At 39.3% G+C, this 26869-nt stretch overlaps 1 protein-coding gene across 1 annotated transcript in view; it reads left to right on the forward strand.

Moving 5' to 3' along the window:
* Window positions 1-219: 219 nt before the first annotated feature.
* Window positions 220-26869, forward strand: part of LOC115577541 (major histocompatibility complex class I-related gene protein-like) — a 53460-nt gene continuing 26810 nt past the window's right edge. Inside the window, exon 1 of the mRNA XM_030410429.1 lies at window positions 220-316. Within this exon, the coding sequence (XP_030266289.1) occupies window positions 244-316 (73 nt within the window). The 5' untranslated portion in view covers window positions 220-243. The remainder of the gene's footprint in view (window positions 317-26869) is intronic.

Raw genomic sequence — 26869 nt, forward strand, 5'->3', positions numbered from 1 at the left:
CTATATCTGAAACTACATCATTTGAATACAAGAACTTCAGTTTATTTTGAGTTTAGCAAAGACCAAAGACCACAGGAAAACCTGTTGAAGAACTTTTACTCCTGTCTAAACCTCTCATCTCCACTGGAGGGAGCTAAAGACACAGTGATGGAAGGAAGGAGGCGTGTTATCCAAACAGAAAACACCTCCTCCCTTTTATTCACACCGTGAAGACTCCACTGACTCAACTCAGCTGTTACGTGGATGAAACTTACTTCTCATCAAAACATGAAGATCTTCATTTTCTTGCTTCTCTCGAGCCACTTTGCATTTTCAGGTAAGATAACTTTCCTTGAATTACTTCCTGAAAGCAGTTTATGAAACACAGAACAGTTCAGCAGTAAACTAGTGACCTGAAGATGGAGGCTGCCTGTCTTTATATTTCAGATCAACCAGTCTGTCCAGTTCTATTGTCAGGAACATACTGTAGTCCTGAAGCCTGTATTACTGTGATGTGTTACTGGAGGCTGTATGTTGTAAGTGTGGGGTGAAACATAGGAGACAGAGGACTTCAGGAGTCTGAGGTGGTTCAGGTAGACGTGGACTGACATTGTTACACAGAGTTGTTTTTTGTTTTTTTATCGAGTGCAGGAAGAAGAAAAGCTTCTTCATGATGAGGCAGTTATAGAAGACTAGTGCAGTGCCTGTAGGAAATATGTATTCCTATAGAAAAGTGGGAGGTAAAGGAGCTTTTTCATGGATGGCCAAATGATGCTGTGTTTGAAGGTGAGACGTTGGGGATATTTAGGTTTGTTGTGAAATCCGATATTCCAGGGTATAATTGGCCGTTTTTGACTACTTTTGATTTTGCCATAATATTTCACCTTAAAAACTATTTACGTTGCCTTGCTTGGTGTCATTATTTTCAGCACAACCTCACATGTGTGACTGTACGGTTCTTTTTTCATTTTGACAAACTGTAATAACACAATGGACCTTAAATCACAAAAAACATAAAATCAGAGTAGATAAAATTTAGATTTTTTACTGTGAAAACCACAAATATGTTTAACGAACTATTTTTATTACTTATAATACAAATATATAAATTGCTGTTTGCTAAAAAAAAATTGAAATTTACGAAGTTATACGTAGTGATATGTTTCTCCCAGCTCCTTCCTGCCTGCTGAACATTCAGCAGTCTCCTCATTGTTTTTCCTCATTAAAAAAAAACCCGACTCCACTACACACGAAACTAAACACTACATAACACACTAACTACACACTCCAAACACGCTTAATGTCACAAATCTCTCAACTCTCAAAACTCGCTGTCTCTGTCACCGTCACTGTCCCTCCGACAACTTTCCCTGTTCCTAAGCAACCAAATCACGTAGTTTGCCGTTTAATTTTGTGATTGGTTGGTGGGGTGCCACCAATAGGAAAAGGAGTAGCACAAAGCAAACACTTCCTTGCTTCTTGAGGGAAGCCCGTTTTGACCATCTCTTCCTGCACCAAATGCGCAGCAAACATGACTGCGATGTTCGCGAAAAAGCGTGGCGGACATTATTTTTCATAAGTCCGGTTTTACTTGGCCTATCAACACGATTTAAAAACTGGTATATAGTTTGAAGGCCGCACTAACACATACGTTGGAACCGAGACTCACAGAGGCTGCGTCTTGCTGCCAGGTCATCTTAAATTGGTCATGTGACACACCGGCACGTCCATCAACTCAGGAGGTGGGGGTGGGATATGGCGTAATTTTAGTGCCAATAATCCGCGCGCATAAAACCATAATTAGCGCGCATAAAGACCACTCTCTGTGCGCTTGCGGTCACTCTTTGAGCGCTCGCTGTCTCCCTCTTTGCCTCCTGCTTGCTCGATTCTGCTCGCAACCCCCCCTCCTTTCTGATTGGCCACTTCAAACGCCTACTAACGCTGGCCAAACCCTCGGTCCATGTAGCCCTCCAAAAGTTCCAGGAAGTGCTTAGCAGACAATAGAAAACAACAGGAAAACCACGATAATCGGTAAATAATGGTCAATTAATGCTTTGCAAAATGTATATGCGCTTGTGTTCATTGCTTTGACCTCCGTTAAGTTTATTAAACCTGTACAGTCGTTGACAGCAATAAAGTCGTAATATATTCTGTTTATTTTTTTTTACTTTCAGACTTGAGTGAGGCTAACAGGTGACTGACAAGTCTGGACTCACAGCAGCATTATGATGATAACTGTGTTCTAATAGGAAATCCATGGCAAATAATTTAAATTTTGATTTGAATTCATTGCAAATAAATGGAATTCTATCACTATTTGTTAACTTTTCTTACTTATCCCAAACTTACTCTACTCATTGATGCATAATAAATCACATAGTCTTGATTTTCCCAATGCATTCAATACCACAATGAATTCCTTAAAAACAGTATCTAAAGAATCAAACAGATCAGCACGTCAAGCTGTTTGTGTCCTTTCTGCTGTGTTGTCCTTGAATACAGTCTTCACCAGGTGTGCTGTGCTGCATGGGGATGCTCTGATCGCTGGGAGAAAGGCATGTGCATGTATGGCTTACCCAAAGACAGAGACAGGAGAAAAGCATGGGTGGCTAAATTGGGACCAATAAAGTAATTTTGTTCTATTCTATTCTGTTCTATTCTAAATTCAGAAGGAGCAATTTAACCACCTACAAAGATTTTGATAACAAAAAAATATGTGAGGTAATCATATTCAAACAATACATTTGCACTTTCAAATACCACACCACTGGGAAGTTTAAGATTTTTTTAATTAAAACCAGAAAACACTGAACAGGAAAACAATGCAAAAACCAAGAGAAGTCAAGTTGCTACCCCTCCCAAGAAGCCTATGATGTCATTCACCACATCGAGGAACTGTTTACGACAAAGACTGGTTCCTCCCTCATGGAGCTTCCAAACGCAGAGGGTGAAGCTCTGGCACTCTCCAGCAGGCTTTCATCATCCTGTGGAGTAAAAGAAAAGATCATCAGGAGATTTATTAGGTTGAGGTTGCGGATTGAATAAAAAAAACAAAAAAAAAAAACAAAATGACAGGAAAAAACAACACTTAAAAGATGGCCTTCTTGGAAGCAAGAGCCAGACCAACAAGGTGAAAAAGAACAGTGGCCTAGGTTCAACATCAAGCAACCCCAGAAGAGCTGAAAGTGTTTCAGGACAAAGCCAGCATCACTGCCCCTCCACCTACCTGTATCCAGCAAACATCACTGTTCCAGCAACTACCAGAACCCGGCTACCATCATTAACAAGAGACATGTAACATCCTCCTGAGCTATAAGATCTTTGGTCTTTACTCTTCAGTTCCCCTGATGTGCAGCATGCAGCATCAATTCTTACTTAAATTACTTAAAATTATTAATTAACTATATATTCATTACAGTTACTAATATACATATCATACTAATATACAGACTCATCACCCATGTCATAAGGCGCACTTGTGCAATCTAAGACAATTCAGTTCAACTGCTCTGCCATACATTCTTACATTTAAAAAACTTACATATTTCTAGTTTTAGCTGACATTGTCATAAAGTGTCCGCTGTGCTGGGGTGCATTATATTCATCACTGTTCCTGATATTTTGCCCTCTCCATTAAAATACTTGAAGGCAAATTATAAGCAACAATTGTTGAGATAATGCAGTCCAGCACAGCACCACCACCCACTATGACCTGAACAAATAACATAAAGTAGAATGAACACCTTTCTGATAATGTCAACATAAACTGAACCTGTATAAGATTTATAAAAGCAGAATTTATGGCACAGCACTCCTGGCCTGCATCATGCAAAATAAATTTGTGAAGTGGCATCACTGCACCTATATTCGAATATCAAATGAAAACTGATAGCCCTAATATAGTATTAATTGTATAATTGTATGGGCTGCAATATTTCATAAAATAGCTCTCTTTCTAGCTTATATATTTATATATATAAAAACATAAACTGACATTATGAGCTTGCATTCCAGAATCAATGTCCTCATATCATAAGCTTCACCCTTCATTCTGCAGCCTCAATGATATTAAATTGATGTTTAACTACAATCACACTCCCTACACATTAACCTCAGTCTGATCCTGATCTGCAGAGATATTTGAGGCAAACACAGACAGACAGACAGACAGACAGACAGACAGAGATTCCTTGCTTTTATAGAAGATGATTAACTTTATTGCCCTGTCACAGGATCAGAACAACTGTCATAAACCGTAGAGGACTAAAAAACAACAGTCATCTTGAGACTATATCGAAAGTCGTTGCACAATTGCAAACATACAGCCTGAAAAGACAAACTACAGTTAATTTGATAACTTTCAGACTCGGTGTGTGTCTTCTAACAGTAAACCCACTTCACTTCACCAACAATTGTTGGTGGTGGACACTGGTTTGTTACCTCTGTGTGTCTCTCAAGGATGGTATTACTGGTTGATATGACCCACAATATTTGTAGGCTGTATTGAAACACAAAATATAAATCTTGATATTAACCCTGTAATGATAGAATAGGTAATAGATGAGTTAGATAAAGAGATTCATGCTGTAGATGGCAGGCCATAACATAAAGTGTTACCATGACATCATATTTATGATGAGTGTGATGATGATGTGTGTATTGATACTAAATGTATAAACTTCTTCTGTCCTGCAGTGAAACACTCCCTGAAGTATATCTTCACTGCATCTTCTGGACTCCCAGACTTCCCGGAGTTTGTTGTAGCTGCAGTGGTTGATGGAAATCTCTTGGTTTACTGCGACGGCAGCAAAAAGATACTCGAACCAAAACTTGACTGGGTGAAAAAATTATTTGAAAATGATCCTCACCAGTTGGAGGAGTACAAAGGATTATGTTTTCATGTGGAGCCAACTTATTTCAAAGCCACAATCAATAGTCTGAAGCATCGCTTCAACCAAAGTGGAGGTACAGTATGTACTATGTTATATTTCACCTTTTACTTCATGAACTGTTCTTTATAATTATAAAATGATTTAGTAAGATTTGTATCAGAAATATTTGGAATTGATTTTATCAGCCTCCCTGGGCTGAAAGAAAGTTTCCATCATGCACAGTGAAAAAGACTGAATACTTTATTGACTTATACTGCTTCAGGGGACGACTGGACCACAGAACATCTGACCGGTGTGAACATTAAACACGAGGATCCAAAAACCTTTAAATCATTTATTGAGTTGGGAATGCTCAATCAGATGATGGATGATTTCTGTACAACAGCAAATATAAATCAATATATTTACATACATGCCAAAACTCAGTGACACAAGGATAGAAATTCATTAATCCTTCACTGTGATTATATTATTGAAAACAAAAGCAAATGTTTTTTAACACAAAGAATATAACTATTATACTACAAAACTAGAGAAAACTGTTTTTGTGTTAGTCCCCGCTGTAATAGTTTGGACTCAAACCAGCAACGCTGCATCACTGTTCATTGTTGGCATGTTAAACCTTAAAGTGATGAGGTGAGGTGTTTCTTTCTCTGTCTCTGTCTCAGGTGTTCACATTTTACAGAGGATAAGTGGCTGTGAGTGGGATGATGAGACCGGAGAGATTATTGGTTTTAATCAGTATGGTTATGATGGAGAAGACTTCATATCAATCGACCTGAAGACAGAGACATGGATCGCTCCAAAACAACAGGCTGTCATCACCAAACTGAAATGGGATGCTGACAAAGCTAGAATGAAGTACAATCAGAATATCCTCACAGTGATTTTCCCTGAGTGGCTGAAGAAGTTTTTGGACTATGGGAGGAGCTCTCTGCTGAGAACAGGTAGAATCACCTGACCTGATTTAGTTTAATGGACACAATCATGTTCATACAGTCTGCTCAGACTGAACTGCTGTTGTGTTTTCACTCCAGTCAGTCTGACATTACATTGTTGTCTCTGTTTATCTTCTGTAGCTGTAAGATTCAATGTCGTCCTAACCAATCAGTAGACACTGATTTCCATTGATGCTCAGACTGTGATAGTCAGTGTACACTTAGCATGAGTAAAGTAAGTTTACTGTGTCAGTTTTACAAACTAGAAATAGTTTTATTGATCTCTCTCCAGATCTTCCCTCAGTGTCTCTCCTCCAGAAGACTCCCTCCTCTCCAGTCAGCTGCCTCGCTACAGGTTTCTACCCTCACAGAGCCTCACTCGTCTGGAGGAAAGATGGAGAGGAGCTTCATGAGGAGGTGGACCACGGAGAGATCCTCCCCAACCACGATGGAACCTTCCAGATGAGTGTTGACCTGAACCTTTCATCAGTCACACCTGAAGACTGGACGAGGTACGACTGTGTGTTTCAGCTCTCTGGTGTGAAGGAGGAAATCATCACCAAACTGGAGAAAGATCGGATCAGAACCAATGAAGGTAAGAGTGAGATCATCTTAAATAATACTAATAAATAATAAACTAATTCATTGTTTTAATCTGTTCTAACCTGCTTCATCTGCACCAGTCTTAATACATTGTATTCAACAGTGAAGCCCAGTAACATGACCGTCCTCGTCACTGCTGCAGTGGTTGTTCTTGCTCTCATTCTCATCGGTGCTGCTGGATTCATCGTTTACAAAAAGAAGAAAGGTGAGAGAGAAAAAAAGGAAAGACTTCAGTAATTTGATTTCAGTCTCTGAATTGATTTCTTTTATTCAGGTTGCAAAATTAAAACAATCATCAGAGAAAGTAAATACAGTCAGCACTAAACAGACTGAGTATAAACAGATACTCAGTCTGAGTGAGTAGAAGAGAGGAATAAAGTGACTAAAGATAATCTGGCATTTACAACTGTCAGTGAAATTATTTCTCTTGTTCTGATTTCAGCCGTCAGCCCTCCATCTTGTAAGTAAAACTTACTTTGGTTCTATTTCAGCTGATCTGACTCACACTTCATGTTTTGGATTAAAACATGTTAAAATAATTGTGCACATAAACCTTTTCAATACTTTTTCCTCTATTTATTGTTTAACAGCTCCTGACAACAGCACAGATGAAGACTCCTCAAGACCACTGAATCAAGACCATTGAATGACAAAGACACTTCTGGTGACACTTCATCTATTACAGAACTTAACAACGAAAAAGACAGATCATGAAGTAGCAGTAAAGTAACATAAAAAGGACTGATTGAAAAGGTGGGACTGCTCTGTGTTCTATCTCTTTGATTGATTGGTTGTTTGTTTGATCGTTGTTTTCTTCCTCTAATGATGTTCAGCTGAGGTGATGCCAGATGATGCAGCTCTAATTATCAGTAAGTAAGAGAGAGTTAGCAAAGCGCTACACCTCACCATGTGAAGAGACAGTAATGTAAGATAGTTTGGTTTTGGGACTTCTAACACCTGATTTGTTGGTGTGCTGTCAGTTGTCTGTGTAAAGTAAATGGAAGTACTGACCAGTTCTGTGTTCTCTCTGTTACAGTTTGTTTCTAAGGAGTTGTTTCAACATCAATTTAAGCTAAAAAGAGATGCACATCCAACCGTTTCATATCGACACCTATGAAATGATCAGACAGGCTACATGTTTGTCTACACGTTGCTTAAGCTATTAACAAGCTGATGCACAAGAATGGCAAAGGAAGTGTGGCCAAAATTTCCCAATGCTAACATGCTAGTTTGACAGTGATGAGCACCAACAATAGCCATGTTTGTTACATTACATTCATCTAATTGTAGAGCCACCAATCTCTGTCTGTCTGTAGGCTACAGACAGACACATCATCAACTTCACACTCAGCAGGTTTGTTGCTGAGGACTGAAGGAAGTAAACATGAAAACCTGTTTGATCTCATGGGAGCGGCTCTGTAACTGTCTCAGAGACAGTTTAATTGATGTGTTTATCGTATATGTTTCTGTTATAAGTACATGATCATTTAAGTTCATAAAGTCATTAAAAATGTATAATAACCGTGTCTAAAAAATACTTCTCTACATATATACATCTGTATAAGAATATATTGCAGAATGTAATGCCTGTTTGGGAGATGTGATGTCATATGATGAGGTCACTTCAGTGGCATTTTGGGTCAGAACAGCACGGCTGTGGATGATGAAGAAGCAACTTTAGACTTTAGACTTTTATTTATCCCACATCTGGGAAATTCACTTGTCACAATAGCAGGTAGACAGACATACAGACATACAGTGAGTACAGGACTTAGAATACTAAAAAAAATGTGTACAAGATAAAATATAGAAAGGATGTTATGAGCTGGATCAGCTGTTTCCTGTCGGCCATCCTGGTGGAGGAAGGTTGGAAGATCGATGATCGATTTTATATTGAGAAGAATAAGTTACCAATAAAAAGCATCTCTTATCCTGCACAGTACTACGACGGGGTATTAGGACCAGACTAAGAGAAAAAAATATTTATTATTTTTTTAAATTACGAGTATAAAGTCGTAATATTACGAGAATAAAGTAGTCATTTTATGAGAAATCTTACGAGAAAGAGCAGTCTTCTCCCTGTGTTAAAATGAGGAATGTTGAGCATCTTGTGAAGTTATTCTTTGTTATCGGTTTCACAATTAAGGAAATAAATCTTTTGGCACATCAGCATCAAATTATCATCAGTATCAGGACTATTGTGCAAACGACTGTGTCTATTTCGAAGAAAGAACTGCTCACGTCAGATCTTGATAACTCTATCGTAGCTTTTTTCTCATTGAAACGACTTTTTTTTCTTGTGTTATTACGATTGTACTCTCGTAACTTTACAACTTTATTCTTGTAATTACTTTTATTTTTTTCCTCTTAGTATGAACCTAATACTCCGTTGTACTGAACCATCTCAAGTACATTTAATGAGATAAAAATGTAAATTAAATTCAAATAGATTTAGAAAAACAATCAGTTTGTGTGCTGTTGGGATGTAGCAAGTAAAAAGGAGAGAAAGAAACATAAACTTCCAGCTGCTCTGTATTTATCAATAAACTAGCTAAAAGAATCAACTGGAATAACTCAAATTAGCTCAGCTGTTTGTTACATCATGCTGCTTTCCAGCTGTTTCTGGAGTCATGTGAATTTACTGCTGGTGAAACATTTCAGTCTCTCAGATCACCAGCAGAGGGAGGACTTCATCATATTATCATAAAAAAGGGAGTCAATCCCTTCATTCCACAATAAAATGATATTCCATTCACTAATGTTGCAAGATAGTTAAATACAAAAGAAACATGTTGATGAAGTAAATCCAATAACAACAATAATGATAACAATAAATTATAAAGGGAAAAATGATTAGCGTAATAATAATGCTGATTTCTCCTGGATGGCCTGTTGGGGCCTGTCAGGCCTGGGGCCTCTTCACAGGTGAGAGACAAACTATTCACCCACCTATTTCTAGACAGGACAGAAACTCTCTCTCTTCCCTCTGCCAGGACAAATAACAGGAAACAGCTGATCCAGCTCGGTCCTTCACTCACTCGTCTTCATCAAATCAAGATGAGAACGTTATTGTTGTTGCTTCTCTTCTCTCACGTTTCATCACCAGGTAAGATCACATTTTAAACCTTTAAACTCTTTAAACTTCACAGTCCACTCGACTCTTCTGCTCCAAGTTTACCATTTTTACTTTCAGTGGAGCAGCAGAAACTGTACTTTGGGTGGGTCAGTGCAGAATGATGTGGTCCTTTTTTGTTCCACCCAGAATACAAAAGGACTTATAAAAACTTAGAAGTAGCAAAAAGGATAAACTGCAACAATTTAACTTTGCAACATTCTGCATCACAAAGACAATGAGAGCAACACATTGCCTGTACAACATGAAACAACCAAAAGTCTATAAAAGCTGACACAACTAAAACCTGTCTGTTACATCCTGATTCAGACTAAAACATATTTGCACCGACAGAAAGAGCAGCACATCGTCTCTACAGCACACAACACTGTTCATTAACCACTTTATTGCACTTTATGACTGTTAATTCAGCATCATCAACCGAGATGAGATAGTGATCACACTGGTCCACAGAGAGTTCTTCTGTGTAAATGTACTCGACTGTACTGATCCTCCTGGAAACAAGAGTCCAGCTCTGTCAGCTGTCTGTCAGGATATCATTCCAGATGTGTTTGAGGTCATAATTTATTTTACACACTTGTTGCTTTTCTCAAACTAGTGAGAAAAGTGGGCACAGATCCAACAAGGCGTTTCTCTCTGGTCCCAGCTCTTGATTTCATTTTTCTGCATCAGCTGTTCCGTTAGCTCCGTAACTTGTTCAACTGGTTCAATCACCTGTAATATCTTCTCTGACATATTTGTGTCCATGAACACGATTGTCCGTTCATTTATTTTCCCTGCGTGAACATATCTCAAATTAACAGCTACAAGTTCATGCTTTGACTCATCCTTATATTCATCTGCCATCAGGACATAATAGCTGCCTGGTTCAAGGACTTCAGCTTTGATCCTGAACAACAGCAGACAGGCTGCTGACTCCAGCAGCTCATCTTGAACATCTGGACTCATTAATGTTTTGTTTCTGGGCAGCTGCTCCAGATGATTTTGGATACTTGGATCATATTTTCACATGAACTTGAACTGATCAAGAAAGTTTCCTTTATTATTATCCTGTGTCCACATTGGGGGATTGGGTGACTAAAGATAATCTGGCATTTACAACTGTGACTGAAATTATTTGTCTTGTTTTGATTTCAGCCATCAGCCCTCCATCTTGTAAGTAAAACTTACTTTGGTTCTATCTCAGCTGATCTGACTCACACTTCATGTTTTAGATTAAAACATGTTTCACATTATTGTGCAGATTAACCTTTTCAACACTGTTTCCTGTATTTATTGGTTATAAAAGTTCAATCCAGGATGTTTGTTTCTGACCTGCAGCTCCTGACAACAGCACAGAGCTCTCTGAGCAGCTGAATCCAGAGACCTGAATGACAAACACACTCAGTGACTCTCCTGGTGACACTTTATTTAGCTTTGATGAACTAAAAGACAGTAAAGGAGTAAAAGATGGCTTCTTGCATTGTAAGTAATGTGTAAGGTGGGACTGTTCTATGTTCTTTCTTTTATGGGCTTTGATAGAGTAAATGGAAGTACTGACCCATTCTGTGTTCTTTCTGTTACAAATAGTTTGTTTTTATGGAGTTGTTAAAACACCAATGATAAAAAGGGATGATCATCCAGCTGTTTCATTCGAGCCATATGAAATGATCAGACAAATTACATGTTTGTCTACACATTGCTTAAGCTATTAGCCAGCTGTTGCACAAGAATGGCAAAGGAAGTGCAGCCAAAATTTCCCAATGCTAACATGCTAGTTTGACAGTGATGAACACCAACAATAGCCATGTTTGTTACGTTACGTTCATCTTACTGTAGAGCCACTAATCTCTGTCTGTCTGACAGAGGACTGAAGGAAGTAAACATGAAAACCTGTTTGATCTCATGGGAGCGGCCCTGACCATCATTCAACATGAATACTGTGCAACCAACTGTTGGCACATTTTATTGTGTATTAATTGTTGATAAACTTCTGCTCATCTGATTAACCAGGTGAGGAAGGAGATTCAGGAGATGTGATTGCTTACACTGAAGTATTTAATGAAGCTCGATGGAGGAGAACAGGTTCGACAGTACATGTGGTAACAATGGGTGAGCAGAGTGGAGGATGTTTATCTAAATATACTGAAATCCTTTACAGGGATGAACATGAATGAATGTCAAAGTCAAATGTATTGTTCTTTCTTTCTGTGCTGATGTTTGTTTATTCAATAAAATCCTCAAAGTTAAAAAGTTTGTCTCTTTTTCTTCATCCACATACTCCTTTGTGACTGTAGTTGCATTAATTATATTTCCTGAACATTCAGTATTCTCACAGAGGATTTACATGAGAAGATTGATATCAATGTTCACTCTGAGCAGAGTTAGCTCCCAGACAAAGTTAGCTTAGCTTAGCTTAGCATGAACACTGAAGTTGTTTGAACTGAACTTGTTCACCTTAAAAGAACAGCTTCAGAATCAGTTTGATGGTACAGTGTCTTGTAACAGATGAATGTTGTCTCTGTCACTTGTTTCTGCACGATGTAACTTCAGCAGAGGTGGACAGAGTACTCGACCCCAGTACTTGAGTAAGAGTACAAATACTACTGGTCAAAATTTACTCCGTTACAAGTAAAAGTAGCTCAGTTGACATGTTACTCAAGTAAGAGTAAAAAGGTACTTGCTTTTAATTTACTTTAAGTAAATGTAAGAGAAAGAGTAAGAGTAAATTTCATATTTTTCATATTATATTTACTATATTTTACATTTTCTAAATGAATTTAAGGACCTTTTAACTCTTGTTTCTGAGAATTAACTCTTTGAAACCACCTGCACTGATGTGCTTGCTTTTAGAACCACAATGTTATATAAAGCCTGCAGAAACACCTATAAAAACAAATCAAATGAATGGGATCACAGGAGGACAGCAGATGTTGCAGATGTTTGTCTGTGTCCACGTTTTTTACTCTGTCAAACTCAAACATGGAGTCCAGATAAGGCCAAGGATTTTCTGAAAGTTCCTGCTCCGGATCATTATCAGACTCAGACTGAGACTCAGCGGATCGTCTTTGTTCTCCTGATGCAGCCATTGTAGCGGTTTTGACAAACGTAGTCGACAGCGTGGCTACTTTGGTGGTGTCCTTATGGGGAGGGATGACATATTTCCACTTTTACGTAGATCCCAGTGGAGAGCGTGCACTGTGATAGGTTTCCTTCTTTGACAAACACAGCTTGTGTCCAATAGTATTTTAGAAAAAAAAAAAGAGCAGACCTGAAAGTAACGAGTACTTTTCAGCCTTCCTAGAAATTAACTCAAGTAAAAGTAAAAATATTTGACTTGAAAATGTATTCAAGTAAGAGTAATAAGTACCAAAGAAATCTAATACTCAAGTAAAGTACAAATCCTCTGGATATGTACTTAAGTACAGTACTCAAGTAAATTTACTCCGTTACTGTCCACCACTGAACTTCAGTGAGACTCAGATCACAGCGTTGTATACACGTTTACTTTAACATGCAAGTTTTCAACACACAACACTGTTATGAAGTTGTTGTAATGACTTTAGTTTATAATTAGCACCCACATTACATCTGACAGACTGTTACAGACCTGAGATCTGTGTTTATAATAGTGGTGCTGCACTCAGAAGCTTCAGCACGTCAGAACAAATCGGTTATTCTTTGCCTGCGAGGTGATCAGAGGATCTGTTTAGAAATAAAGTGAAACAAATGATGACGTAGAAAACTGAGAGACTCAAAGTGAAATACATGATGAAACGTGTTTAATCACTGTAGTGAGTTGGGAGCAAAAAAAAAAAAGAACATTAAATGTATGAGCAACATTCAGCAACAATGAAATCAACCAAAGAGTAAAAAGAAAATACAGATAATCACATGTTTTTCCCCCATTAGAGCTCTGCCCACTTCAAACATGCAGCACGTGATTCTGGAGAAACATAGTTGATTGTTGAGTCTCATTCCCAGGTCATCAAATACCAGAGCTTTGGGTCGGGCAGCTGTGAAACTCTCAGCATCTATTTCATACATGTCTTTGCTGCCATCTAACGGCTGTTTAGTGGTATTATATACAGTATTACAAACAAGGCTGTGACACTTGTATTGTGGAGCCTGATTCCCTTTCAAGTGGATAAAATAAATATCTCACACACACTGGGTACTTTAAGGAATCCAGGTTTGACTGGTTCTGTCCAAACTGAAACCTTTGTAGAATATATGTGCTCTGTGGTATTTCTGTCTACTTTGGTTCAGTTGAAGTCGAGGAGCTGCTGAATGATTTCAGTGGCATCTCTGTGCAAAGGATCATTGTTATCATGGTGTTATCTTTTGTGTGTTTGTTTATTTGTTTATTCGTACATGTTAAAGACAAGACAATAAAAAAAAAAAATAATAATAATATCAAAACAAACAAGCTTTGAAAACATCATGCATACAACAAATCATTAAATCCCACCAGAAAAAAAGCAAACAAATATTTCATGTCCGAAAAGGAGCAGGAAGCAAGTGTAAACTTGTCGAGTCCTACTCCTTTTTCTAAAATCTATTTTTCATTTTTTAACTTTATAATCATTCTTGTGAAATCAAAAATTCAGATCACATAAATAATAAATAAAATGTACTTAAGTAACAAAACAACCTATGCTTCCTATTCCATTTCCATTTATCTTTGAACATTCGTTTGAACTTATTTAAAGATGTACATGTTTTCAGTTCCTTGTTACAATTATTCCATAATGTAACTCCTTTGACTGTAATACAGTGATATTTTGTGTTTGTTCTTACTAATTGTTTCTTGAATATATCGTTTCCCCTCAGGCTGTAATGATTTTCTTTAAATTGAAACAACTCTTGAATACTACTGGGTAATAATTTGTTTTTGGCTTTATACATAATTTGAACTGTTTTGAAATCGACCAAATCGTTAAATTTTAGAGCTTTTAACTTGCTAAACAATGGATTCATTGTTTCTCTGTAAGTGGTTTTATTTACAATTCTTATGGCTCTTTTTTGAAGGATAAAGATTGGTTTAGTATTCCAAGAAATTTGATTTCAGACACTCTTTCAATGACACCATTGTTTATCATGAGTTTCTTATTTGAATTTATCGGTCGATTTCCAAAAATTATACATTTTGTTTTATTTAGGTTCAATGTTAGCTTGTTGTAATCGAACCATCTCTTTAGTTTTTTTTAACTCCATCTCAACTGTAGCCATGAGTTGTTCCAAGTTATTGCCACAACAGAGAAGATTTGTATCGTCTGCAAACACAATCGTTTTCAATAACTTAGAGACCTTACATATGCTGTTTATATATAAAATAAACAACATTGGTCCCAGTACTGAACCCTGGGGAACCCCACAACTGACCTTCTGAAGTTGAGATTTGAAGTTATTATTCATTTGTACGTACTGATGCCTATTCTCCAGATAACTGCCAAACCAAGATAGTGCTCTGACTCCATATCTATGCATTTTCTTTAACAAGAGATCATGGTCGACAGTATCAAATGCCTTTTTTAGATCAAGGAATATTCGTATTGCATATTCTTTGTTCTCAATTGCAGATGTTATTTCTTTGACAAATTCCATTAATGCAAGTGCAGTTGTCCTGTTAGCCCTAAATCCATATTGCTGATCACTCAGTATGTTATGTTTTGTGATGAAATCATTTAATCTGCTATACATGATTTTTTTCTAGTATTTTTGAAAATTGTGGCAGTAAAGAGACAGGTCTGTAATTTGACAGTTCATGTCTATTTCCAGTCTTATATATTGGTATGACCTTTGCTATTTTCATTTTTTTAGGAAATATTCCCTTTTTTAAAGATTGATTGCAAATATGCGTCAGAGGTTTCACCACACACTCAATAATATTTTTAATAATAAACATATCGATATCATTCGAATCTGTGGACCTCTTACTCTTAAATGACTTTACAATTTCAATAATTTCATTTTCATTTGTTCCCCTTATAAACATCGATTCATTTACAGTTAAGTCACCACTTCCAAGATCATCCCTACTATCATTCCTTACAATTTCATTAGCCAGACCAGGACCAACACCAACAAAAAAATCATGAAATCCATTTGCAACTAAATTCATGTCAGTGAATCTATTGTTCTTTACCAAGAAATAATTTGGGTATTCTGGTTTTGTGGTTTTTTGTTTGATTATCTCATTCAGTACCTTCCATGTTTTTTTAATATCACTCTTGTTATCCTCCAATAATTTACTGTAGTAATCCCTTTTGCTGCTCCTCATAATTCTTGTCAGTTTGTTTTTATAAGTCTTATAGATATTCTCTGCTTCAGTTGTTCTTTTCTTTAAAAAGTCTTTATATAACTGATTTTTCTTCTTACATGCCTTCTGTATTCCCTTAGTTAACCATGGTTTCTCAACAAATGTTTGCTTTGCTACTTTCTTTATTAGAGGACATTTTTTTTTCATAGAGAACAGTTATTTTTTTCATAGAGAACAGTTATTGTGTAATAGATGTGTTGTATCCACATGCAGTCCATTGCGCAGTACTGATCGTCTTTATTGATTGTTTTTACAGCTGCTGGAAGCGAGCCAGAGTGCTAGCTGAGGACGAGGTGGACCTTTGGAAGTGCGCCGCCATGGACCTGATGTCTGAGGAGGAAGACGGCACAAGATGGCGGGTGTCTGGATGAATTGTGCGACCTCCGTCCTTTCGCAGCCGGGAGCTCGCCGAGCTCTGTACCACACTGCAGTCACATGAGAGGCGATTCCGAAGTACAGGGCAGCACACCACAGACGTCTGCAGAAACAGACACTTCGCGGTGCTGTAGGATTTTGGGCCTCTTGTGAGCTTCCCATTTGTTGTGTGGGCAGATTATGCTTTGTACATGTTGTGTGTTTGTATTTGTGCTAATAAAACTCTTTCTTTGAATATAAACAACACCTTCTGGCAAATGTTCCTTTCCTCAATAAATTCATTAATGTCCTTATTATTATATGATTATATCATAAATATAAATGAAAGAATAATATATATATATATATATATATATTTTTTTTTTTTTTTTTTTTTTTTTTTTTTTTTTATTTATTTTTTTTTTTCTCATTGGGGTTCACATTTATAATGACCCAGGGTGACCAATCACGAGTGATTTTGCTTGTTTATGAGTAGTGGTTTCATCCAATACTGAGTGAGGATATTCAAGCCAGCCCACACATTCTCCGGCCAGGCGTGGTTTCGCCGCTACTCATATGCAAATTGGAGCCGTTCGCACCTCCGGGAGCTCCACTGACGTCATGGTTCGTTTCCGACAATTTTCGGCACAGACAAACGCCACATTCACAGCCTGTAAATTGTCGTTAACTGCCGAAAATTAGGGAGATTTCCGGGCGTTTACGGGGCCGAAAATCCCACTTTTCATGCAGTGACTGAAACAGATATACATTGTGTTTTGATCCTGTACCTGTCAAAGACAAAGCCGGGCCAGTCCAAACCGGCACTGATGCTTCTCTGTTTGGCTGTTTGATGTTATGAAACCCTGTCAGCTTAAAGTGAAACATGGGACTGTTCACTGTGGAGTGAGGCAGATTTTAAAGATTTTAATACACACAAGTGATAAAATGTCAGGTAATATAAAGTCAAGAAAAAAACAAAAAACAACAATTTTACATTTTAAAGAAAAGTTTTTCTACCAGCCAATTTCCATTCTGAGCTCACAAGTTCAGACACACATGTACATTAAACGTGTTAAATTGTCCTTCATGAAGCTGAATTGCCATGAAATAATGTTTAACACCAGTATTTATATCTATATCTATATACACCTCCATATGTGCTGTGGCTTCCTTGACAAACCTTTTAGCCACTGAGAGTACGAGGTTGGGTCCTCAGGGTTCGCAGATTTGTGACACACTAGGAGGCTATGGTGACAGATACGCTGAGATCCAAAGATGGTGCATTTATTATGAACAAACAGCATAGAACTATTACAGCGCAGCAAAGATGGATAAATGGAATAATGGAAACCAGCAGATTAAACAGAAAAGTGATGAATGAATGAGTGGATAGCTGTCAACAAAAACTATGGCTATTACCCAACCCTGTCTCTCTCATCATCTGTGTCACAGGTAATGCGCATCTTTACGCACACACACACTTCCGCACGTGCACACGCCCACTCCCACGTGAACCACCACCTCTGCAACACACAAACTTCCAAGCACACCGTGCTCCTCATCTTCAACCTGTATGTCTCCTAGACACCAGCCCCTAATTATTAGGTCTCACATAATAATTCACATTTCAAAACACACTAGGAGACACAATAAATCATCATATCAATTTCAAAATGCCAAAATTTGTCTCATAAATTGCTCAAGCCCATGAATAATCTATTACACCGAATATTCCTTCTTCTGGTCATCTCTATGACCGACTAGTGCAAAGTCCAGCTCAAGTCCAAAAAATACCAAGTCCCTATAGAGGTCAGCAATGTCCTCATGCTGCCTCCTCTTTCTCCAAGAACAACCACACCTTGGATATGGGTCAGTCCAAGCAACTGATTCTAGTCTTAATCCAAATTTGACGAACAAATCCCTTGCGATCCGGAAGGTTTGCAAGACATGTCCCATAATCCAGGAATTACGAGGTGCGGTGCTGTCCATAAGCAAAACTAGATCTCTTGCGACAAGGTTTCTCTGGACCCCAGTCCATCTCTGTCATTCCTGTAACAGAGGCAGGTACTCCAGTGTTTCCAGAAAAGATCAGATACGTACTGAACTCTCCAGCTGGTAATGAAGGCTGGTTTTTAAGCAGTAACAGATGGTTCAGTGTCAGTGCTTCCAGGTCGTTAGGATCCGTGGAGGCCTTGGTGATGGGCCTGCTGTAAATAATGGCTTCCACTTCACAGAGAGAACTGTGTGGAGTCCGTCCTCATCCAAGCGTTGTACTTTGAGGGTGGAGTTCAGGACTTTCCTCACCGATCTGGTCAGCCTTTCCCATGCTCCTCCATGATGTGATCCAGCAGGGGGGTTGAACTTCAACTTGATGCCCTTTTGGAGTAACACATCATGCACCTGTGCCTGGTTCCACTGCGCAATTGCTTTTTTTAGCTCACGTTCTGCTCCCACAAAATTTGTCCCATTGTCAGAGCGCAGCTCGTGGACCTGTCCTCCTCTGGATATAAAACGTCTCAGTGCATTTATGAAGGAGTCAGTCTCCAGAGAAGGTGCCACCTCGATGTGAATAGCTCTCAATGCAAGACAAGTAAATATGACACCATACCTTTTCACTGTACTCCTCCTGCTCCTCACTTCGAAGGGTCCAAAATAGTCAACTCCCACACAAGTGAATGGAGGTTCATCAGGCTTGAGTTATTCTGTGGGCAAGTCTGCCATCTGCTGGTATCCTGGAGTGGCATTATTTCTTCTGCAGGTTGTGCACTTGGACAGAACTCTCCTAATGGCAGTGCTTACTCCTGTCATCCAATATTTCTCCCTGAGCTTGGACAACATGTGGTTGCGACCACTGAGTCCTACTTCTTGATGTATATTACTTAGCAGCAGGGTAGAAATATGAAGGTCTTTTGCCAGAATGATAGGATGCTTAGACTCCAAAGGCAGTGCTGCTTTACTGAGCCGTCCTCCCACACGCAAGACTCCATCCCCCAGCCTTGGACACAACTTTGACAGATGACTACTTTTCTTGACATTTTGTCCCTTTTCCAGATATGAGAGCTCCTCTAAAAACTTTATCCTCTGGCAAAACTGAATTATGGCCAGCTCAGCCTTGTCAATGTCCTCCACTGTAAGAACTCCCAGGACAGCTGTGCTTTTAAATGTGCACCTTTCCTGCTCCATCATTTTCTGTTGCTGCATGCTCTCTTCACTCTGATTGGCTGTTACCTTTTTTCTCTTCCTGTTGCAGGACGACAACCATTCCTTGTATTTCTGCTACCACGCCACAGCTTTCTTTAATCGGATCCACGAGGAATAATGATGGATCAGTTGAGTAGTGGGATCCTCTCCAGTTTGTACAGCATTGACAAGGGCACTTTTCTTCTCCTCTGGATCATCCTGAGAGTGATGGCTCACAGGCCATTCTGTTTCAGGTTGGCAAAGAAACAGAGGTCCCGTTAACCAGAGTCTGTCATTCAGAAATGCCTCCACTTTGACCCCTCTGGATGCTGCGTCTGCTGGATTTGAAGCTGTATCCACGTACCTCCACTGAGCAGGGTAAGATGATTTCACTATCTCTGAAACACGATTGGCAATAAACAACTTGAATCTGGAGCTTTCGTTGTTAATGTATTTCAGCACAGAAACACTATCAGTCCAAAACACAGATTCCTGAAGACGCATGTAACGCTCTGTCTTCCACAGGAAATCCATGCGGCTGGCCATTGTTGCAGCAATCAGTTGCATTCTTGGAGTTGTAACTGTCTTCAGTGGGGCAACACAGGCTTTTCCCATAATGAAAGCACTGAGCATTTGGAGGTGCTCATTCTGTAACAGCAGGTAAGTGACTGTACCATGGCCTTCCTCACAAACATCGCAGAAATTATGTAGTTGCACAGTAATAACATATCCAAACTCCAGAGGTTTTAGACATATGGGTAGCTCAGAGTTGTCCAGTAGGTAGAGCCCTTGCCTCTTTGGAGACAGTCTCTGGTATAAGATCATCCCAACCAACTCCTCTTCTGCACAAATCCCTCAAGATCCTTTTTGCTGTCAGAACAAGGGGACTTAACATACCCAGAGCGTCATAAATAGAGCTTACAGTAGAAAGGATGCCTCTGCGGTTGAGTGGTCTGTCCTTCCATACAATTTTGAATTTAAAGGTGTCTGACTTGATACACCACTCTACACCCAGCACTCTTTCAATAGGCACAAACTCCCGCTCCAGGTCCAATTGCCTCACGCCTTTAGCTCTGTAGGGCTCTGGGATGGCCTTGAGCACTTCAGATCTATTACTGTGCCTCTTGGTAAAACAGAATCCCCCTTTAGCACACAGAGAAATGAGCTCATGACAGAAGCTCAGTGCTTCCTCCTTTGTCACAACTGACACCAAACAGTCATCAACATAGAAGCAGTGCTGCAGCTTCTCCACTGTTTCCTCTTGCGAAGTTTGCGCAGCTAGGGGAGGATGTAGTTCCAAAAAGGTGCACCTTCATCCTGTATTCATATGGTGCTTGGCTCAGGTCTCCTTGTGGCCACCAGAGGAACTGAGAAGGTCGGCGTGATCTGGGGGCACTTGCACCTGGTGAAACATTGCTTCTGTGTCAGCCATGATGACCACAGGTTCCCTCCTGAACCTTGTCACAACTCCAATTAGTGAGCTGATTAGATCGGGGCCTTGCAATAGCTCTCCATTCAGAGATTGTCCTTTGTAACTGGCACCACAATCAAACACAACTCAGAGTTGTCCTTTTGTCGGGTGGTGGACACCATGGTGTGGTATGTACCAAAAACTGCCATCACTTCTTTCCAGCTCTGCATCAGGAACTCTTTCAGCATAGCCTTTACCAAGGGGATCATTTATTAGGTGTGATACTCCCTGTAAAACACTGGATCCCTCTGGAGCCTCCTCTTCAGATGGTATAGACGTTGTTCCACTACTTTCCTGCTGTTTGGCATGCTGATGTTTGAATTTTTAAAAGGCAGGGCGACCTGATAGTGACCATCGATGAGTTTGGCTGACTTTGTGACCATGTCCATGAACCTCAGGTCTTCTCTGGACAGACCCACTTGTTCCTCCACAGCAGACTCTGGAAAATCCATCTTAAATTGCTGTTGCCACGGTTCATCCAAATTTACAATAGAGACACAATTCATAGTTACTGGCTGCTCACAGTAATTGGCCTCTCCACCATTTCCTGTCAGTGGTCCATTTACCATCCAGCCCAGCACCGTCCTTATAGCGTAGGGTCCATTATGTTCACTGCGGATGACTTCCAGCAGTTCCATTGCTCGTGGGACATTTGTTCCAATCAGCAACTCAATTCCAGCCTCAATCTGTGGTAAAGAGATGTGTTTTAAATATGGCCACCTTGTCAGTTCCTTATTTGTAGGTATGTTTGCTTTTTGGACTGGCATTGACAACTAAGTGTATGCTTTTGGCAACTCAATGAAGCTGTCATCTTCAAGTGCCGCCACCTCCAGCTCTGGCACAATGTAACTACTGACCACCTTCTCCTGCCCCATGGTCCTGAGAAGAATGTTGGCTCTCCTTCCGGACAAATTGAGCTTCTGCTTCAGACTCTCAGTACAGAACACTGCAGTACTTCCCTGGTCCAAAATGGCATATGTGAGAATGATTTTATTGCCCTTCTTCACCTTTACTTGGACCGGCACAATAGGAAGCTTGCAATCCATCTCACCAGCCCCTGTAAGCCCACTGGAAACCAAGGTGCCGTCCACTGTAGCCTGGACGCTTCTCCCAGCCGGTTCTGCAGTTGCCACACTGTACTTATGGAGCACAGTCAGGTGTTTAGGCTACACTTCGAGCAGAAAATCTTCCTTTGGCAATTTTTACTAATGTGTCCTACACACAGGCAGCGAAAACAAGCACCATTTTCCTTCAGGAAGTCAATTTTCTCCTTGTGTGCCCTTTTTACCAACCCCGCACACACATCCAATGTGTGTCCTCCAGTGCAGCAGGGGCAGATCTTCTTGGCTGGTTGTTTTATATCCTTGGCTTTTGTAACACATGGCTCCAGATACAGTAAATTCAATAAAGATAAATAAATATTAATGGCTGAAATTACTGTGGCTAGAATCAGAATTAACAAAAGGTTCGACAAGGAGGCAGAAATGTTTGCAAAATTAAATGAAGAAACCAGACAAAGTGCTTTAAATTGATACCTTATATTATAACCAAAAATATAACATCAAAAACAATATACAAATTAGACTGTACACATCTGGATCTGGGTGCACTCTATCTCAAAATAATTCAAACTTAACAAATCATAATTCGTGTATCAAAATATAATGCAGTTCTAAACCAAACCACCTGAAGAACAACCACTTCATCATTACCACATCAGCACTGCACTCAAGAGGAATAACAGTATGTTTCTTAATCCATTATTTCCCAGCCACAAAACAGTGTCTTCATGGAAATCGGAAGGTTACAGCAGTCCTTAAGTCAAGTCAAAAAGTGAAAAATATCAATAAAGTCAAGTCAAGTCAATGATACTGGAACTGAGTGTGATTGGGGGTGCTGGCTTGGTGTAGTTTTGTCCTACCAATGTGGCTGGACAAAGATGAAGTTCAGTTCATATACTGGAGCTCTGAGGTGATCCATCTGGGTTAGCTCGCCATCCATTTTCAAGGGGTAGGTGAAAAACCTGGCCTGCAGTTGTTGAAATGGCCAGAATTAATTCAGTGCTCCCACCTATTACAAATTATATACATTTGATATAATTTGATTTTGATTATACAATAAACACATGTCAATATTTCAAATAACCTTTAATTGAATTAATTTCTAAATGATTAATCTAAATTAAAGTTGTATTTTCATCTCAATATTTTAAATACAACACAAAGCAAAATATGAATTGAATTAATTTCCATTTAACAGATTCAATATAATGATAAAATAAAACAAAACAAAACTACACTAATATTGCTTCAGTATTTCTTTTTACAATAGCTTTGTCAGGAAAAAAATATTATTCAATTTAATACACTTTGTCAAGATGGTAATATTCTTTTTAGTTCATATAACAGTGACAATTTACTTCAGTGCTACTCTAATTAGGTCCAATGCTACACACCTGCTCATGGTGCAACACTGAAAGGTTTGTCTGTGACTCACCAATTCAGAAGTCATGCAGCAATGCTATGCAGATTTCACCGTGGCTCGCTTCACACAACACATCTAGAAACTTTCAACAGAAATACAGGCTGTTTACATTCTAATTTGATATTTTCTTGTGATTTCCCGTTTAACTTCATGTTTGATTACCGTGCAGCAGCAGCAGCTCTTCTCCCCACAGAGTCACACAGGTGACTGACTAGTGTCACTTAACCTGCCCACTGCTGCTGCAGTCCTGCTCTCTGATTGGCTAAGAATAGTTAACCCTTTGTGATCTGATTTACCTGGGCTACACCTTGTTCAAAGGTTGGGCTGTTCTCTTCACACGATTCACTGTGGTAGCGAAGCTGGTTCCTCTGATGCTGGAGCGTGGGTGAGGTTTGTGTTTCATTTGTTTGGTTGATATAGCAGTGTCCTGGATGTTTCTAAACACAGGGTCTGTCAAGATTTTCACCTGTTTTCCAACAAAGTTGGCAATGTCCATACACCTTGCTCTTCTGTTGTACCTTCCCTGCAGGTCACATGCATGGCACCTCCAGTGGTCTTGGAGGTAGTAGGGCAGTTTTTTGATGATTTCCAACATGTTTGTGGGCATGTCAAGATCATTTAAATACTGCACATCCTCCATAGCATTGCAGCATCCATGCAGAACGAGGCTATAATAGGGGGCATGACAAAGCTCTCCCCATGTATGCTGCTGCCACTTTTTGCTCATTGCCATAGTGCTCTTTCAATAGAGCCTTCGCCTTCACATATCCTCTGTCCGACTCAATGTGCTGACAGCTATTCACCAGCTCTTTTGCATGCCCTTTGGTGTACTGTTCAAGAAAGTAGAGTCTGTCACAGTTGTTATTGGTGTTTTGCTCAACTCCATTTTCAAAAGCTTTAATAAACGAATGGTATTTGAGTGGGTTACCATCGAAAATGGGAATTTCCTTTTTTGGGAGTGCTGAGAGGCATTGTTGTTGAATTAGGAGTGTTGTAATTTCATTGTGTTTTCTCATTATGTCCAGCACACTGTCATTTAGTGATGTGTCGTTTTGCGTAACATTGGTCACAGGATCTTCAGGAGCCATTAGATAACGTTGGAGCATGTAAGAAGGACCTGGGAGATGTTCTATGTCTGGCAAGTGAGTGACTTTAGGCTTCACAGCTGTCTTTGCGGTTTAACCCTTTGATGCACGACATATGAACACCCCTTCTAATGCACATCATGGGTCAAAAATGACCCGCATTCACTTCCCAGGTTATTTCATGCTGGCTGAGTTTTTCTTTGTTCCATCTTTTGAAATTAATTCATTTTATGATTTAATATTCCAAGTATTCTTTAAATATCTTGTTTTTGATTACCACTGATCATTTTTTCCATTTTTCCTTTCATACTTTATGCACAAAAATAGTTTTTATATTACTACATCAAATTTACACACATGGGTCAAAAATGACCCGCATTCATTTCCCAGGTTATTTTGAGTTTTTCTTTGTTCCGTCTTTTGAAATCGATTCATTTTAAGATTTAATATTCCAAGTATTCTTTAAATATCTTGTTTTTGATTACCACTGATCATTTTTTCCATTTTTCCTTTAATACTTTATGAACAATAATTCATTTTATATTACAACATCAAGTTTACACACATGGGTCACTGATCATTTTTTTTCTCAATTTTTCCTTTAATACTTTATGAACAAAAATTCATTTTATATTACAACATCAAGTTTACACACATGAGTCAAAAAGTGATTTAAAATTCAATGACTTCATACCATAATAATAATAATAATAATAATAGGAAAAATAATAATAATAATAATAATTAGTTTCAAGTAATTACTTTATCAATGAGTGGGGCCAAACACCTATTTACATTTACATACAGCTTTGTCATTTTGTCACACATACACATACTGTCAGGTTTTGGGGGTGGTGAAATGGGTGGACCCAAATGCAGAGACCATAGGCCGAGACAGTTTGAACAAAGCATCTGTTATATAAACAAAAAAAGAGTACAAGAAAAATCCAAAAGGGTGGGGGGGACAGGTGTCAGGGGGACTGAGGAGAACACAGATTGGTGGGTAGGACACTAGGAGGCAGGGATCCACCATGAAACATACCTCTGATAACAGATAACAGATAACACGGCTATTGAACTGAACTGTAAACTGGTGAAATTTGACCTAACAAAATAAAATAAAACTTAACACATAACAAGAGCGAGAATTGCCACCTTAATATTTACATTCCTCACAAATGACAACCACATGCTTGTGCTCCTTGCACACAGGCCTGGTGCACTGGGAACACCAGCTGCTGACCTTTCTGTCCTTGGAAACAGGGCAGATCGAGCACCTCTTCCTCTTCCTTTGGCCCTCTTGCCTGATGGCCTCTTGTGACTGGGTGGTGGCTGGGTTTTGTTTTTTTACCCCAAATCTTCCCATTGCCTCAACGATATGCTTCTGGAGTTTGGGTGTGCCCTCCATGCGCCTCTTCATATGTGGCATAACAAGCTCTTTGCCCAGCTCCTTGATGAATAGCCGGCGTGCATTGTTCACACCACCCATGTAATCAGGGTGTTGTGCAGTGAAGTTGGTGTAGGCATTGAGGGTGGCAACATCCAGCATATTGTACCAGAGAACCAGGGGCCACCTCGAGGTTCTCCGCTTACATGAATAGTTGCTAACCATCTGATCCATTGTGTCCACACCTCCCTTTGTCTTGTTGTAGTACTGGATAATTTCTGGTTTCTTCTTCTGACTGTCATCCACTGCCTTATCGTCATGCATGGTGCTCAGGAGGACAACAGCCTTTCCCTTCTTCTGCACATAGCTCACCATGTTCATGTCTCCATTGAATCCAAATTCTGAGCTATGAATCTCCCGTGATTTGGATGGCTTCATGACAGGTGGTATGTCTGGCTTGTTCTGGCGAAGAGTCCCAACAATGGTCAGGTTCTTCTCGAGGAGCTTCTTAGCCAGAGGGACACTAGTGAAAAAGTTGTCCATTGTGATGTTGCGACCTTTGAGAGGGGGGAAAGATTGTAAATTTACTCAACATCGAATTCTCAAATTCTAACGACATCTGTTGCATTGCATTGCATTCTATTCTATTCTACTATTTTGATGATAGAAAAAAACGTTAAATAAAAAAAATTAAAACACATCATGAAAGATTGGAAAAAATTATGTATTGTGCTAAAATTTATTAATTAATTTCTTTATTGTTCTGTATATTCACCTGTCTGTCTTATTCCACTACACAATTGTTGGACGACACTCTCCCCAAGGTTCCTCTGAACTTCCTGTCCTGGCTGTCTCCCTGTATAGACGGTTCCATCTATTGCATAGGGTACTCTTGCGTCGCACATCCAGAAGATTTTTATCCCGTACTTCGCAGGCTTGCTGGGCATGTATTGCCTGAACTTACACCTGCCTCGGAATGGCACAAGCTGCTCATCTATGGTGACACAGTCACTGGGGATGAACCGTCTTCTGCAGTTGTCCAGGAAACAGTCCCACACGTAC

Source organism: Sparus aurata, unplaced genomic scaffold, assembly GCF_900880675.1.
Source record: "Sparus aurata unplaced genomic scaffold, fSpaAur1.1, whole genome shotgun sequence".
NCBI classification, from domain to species: Eukaryota; Metazoa; Chordata; class Actinopteri; order Spariformes; family Sparidae; genus Sparus; species Sparus aurata.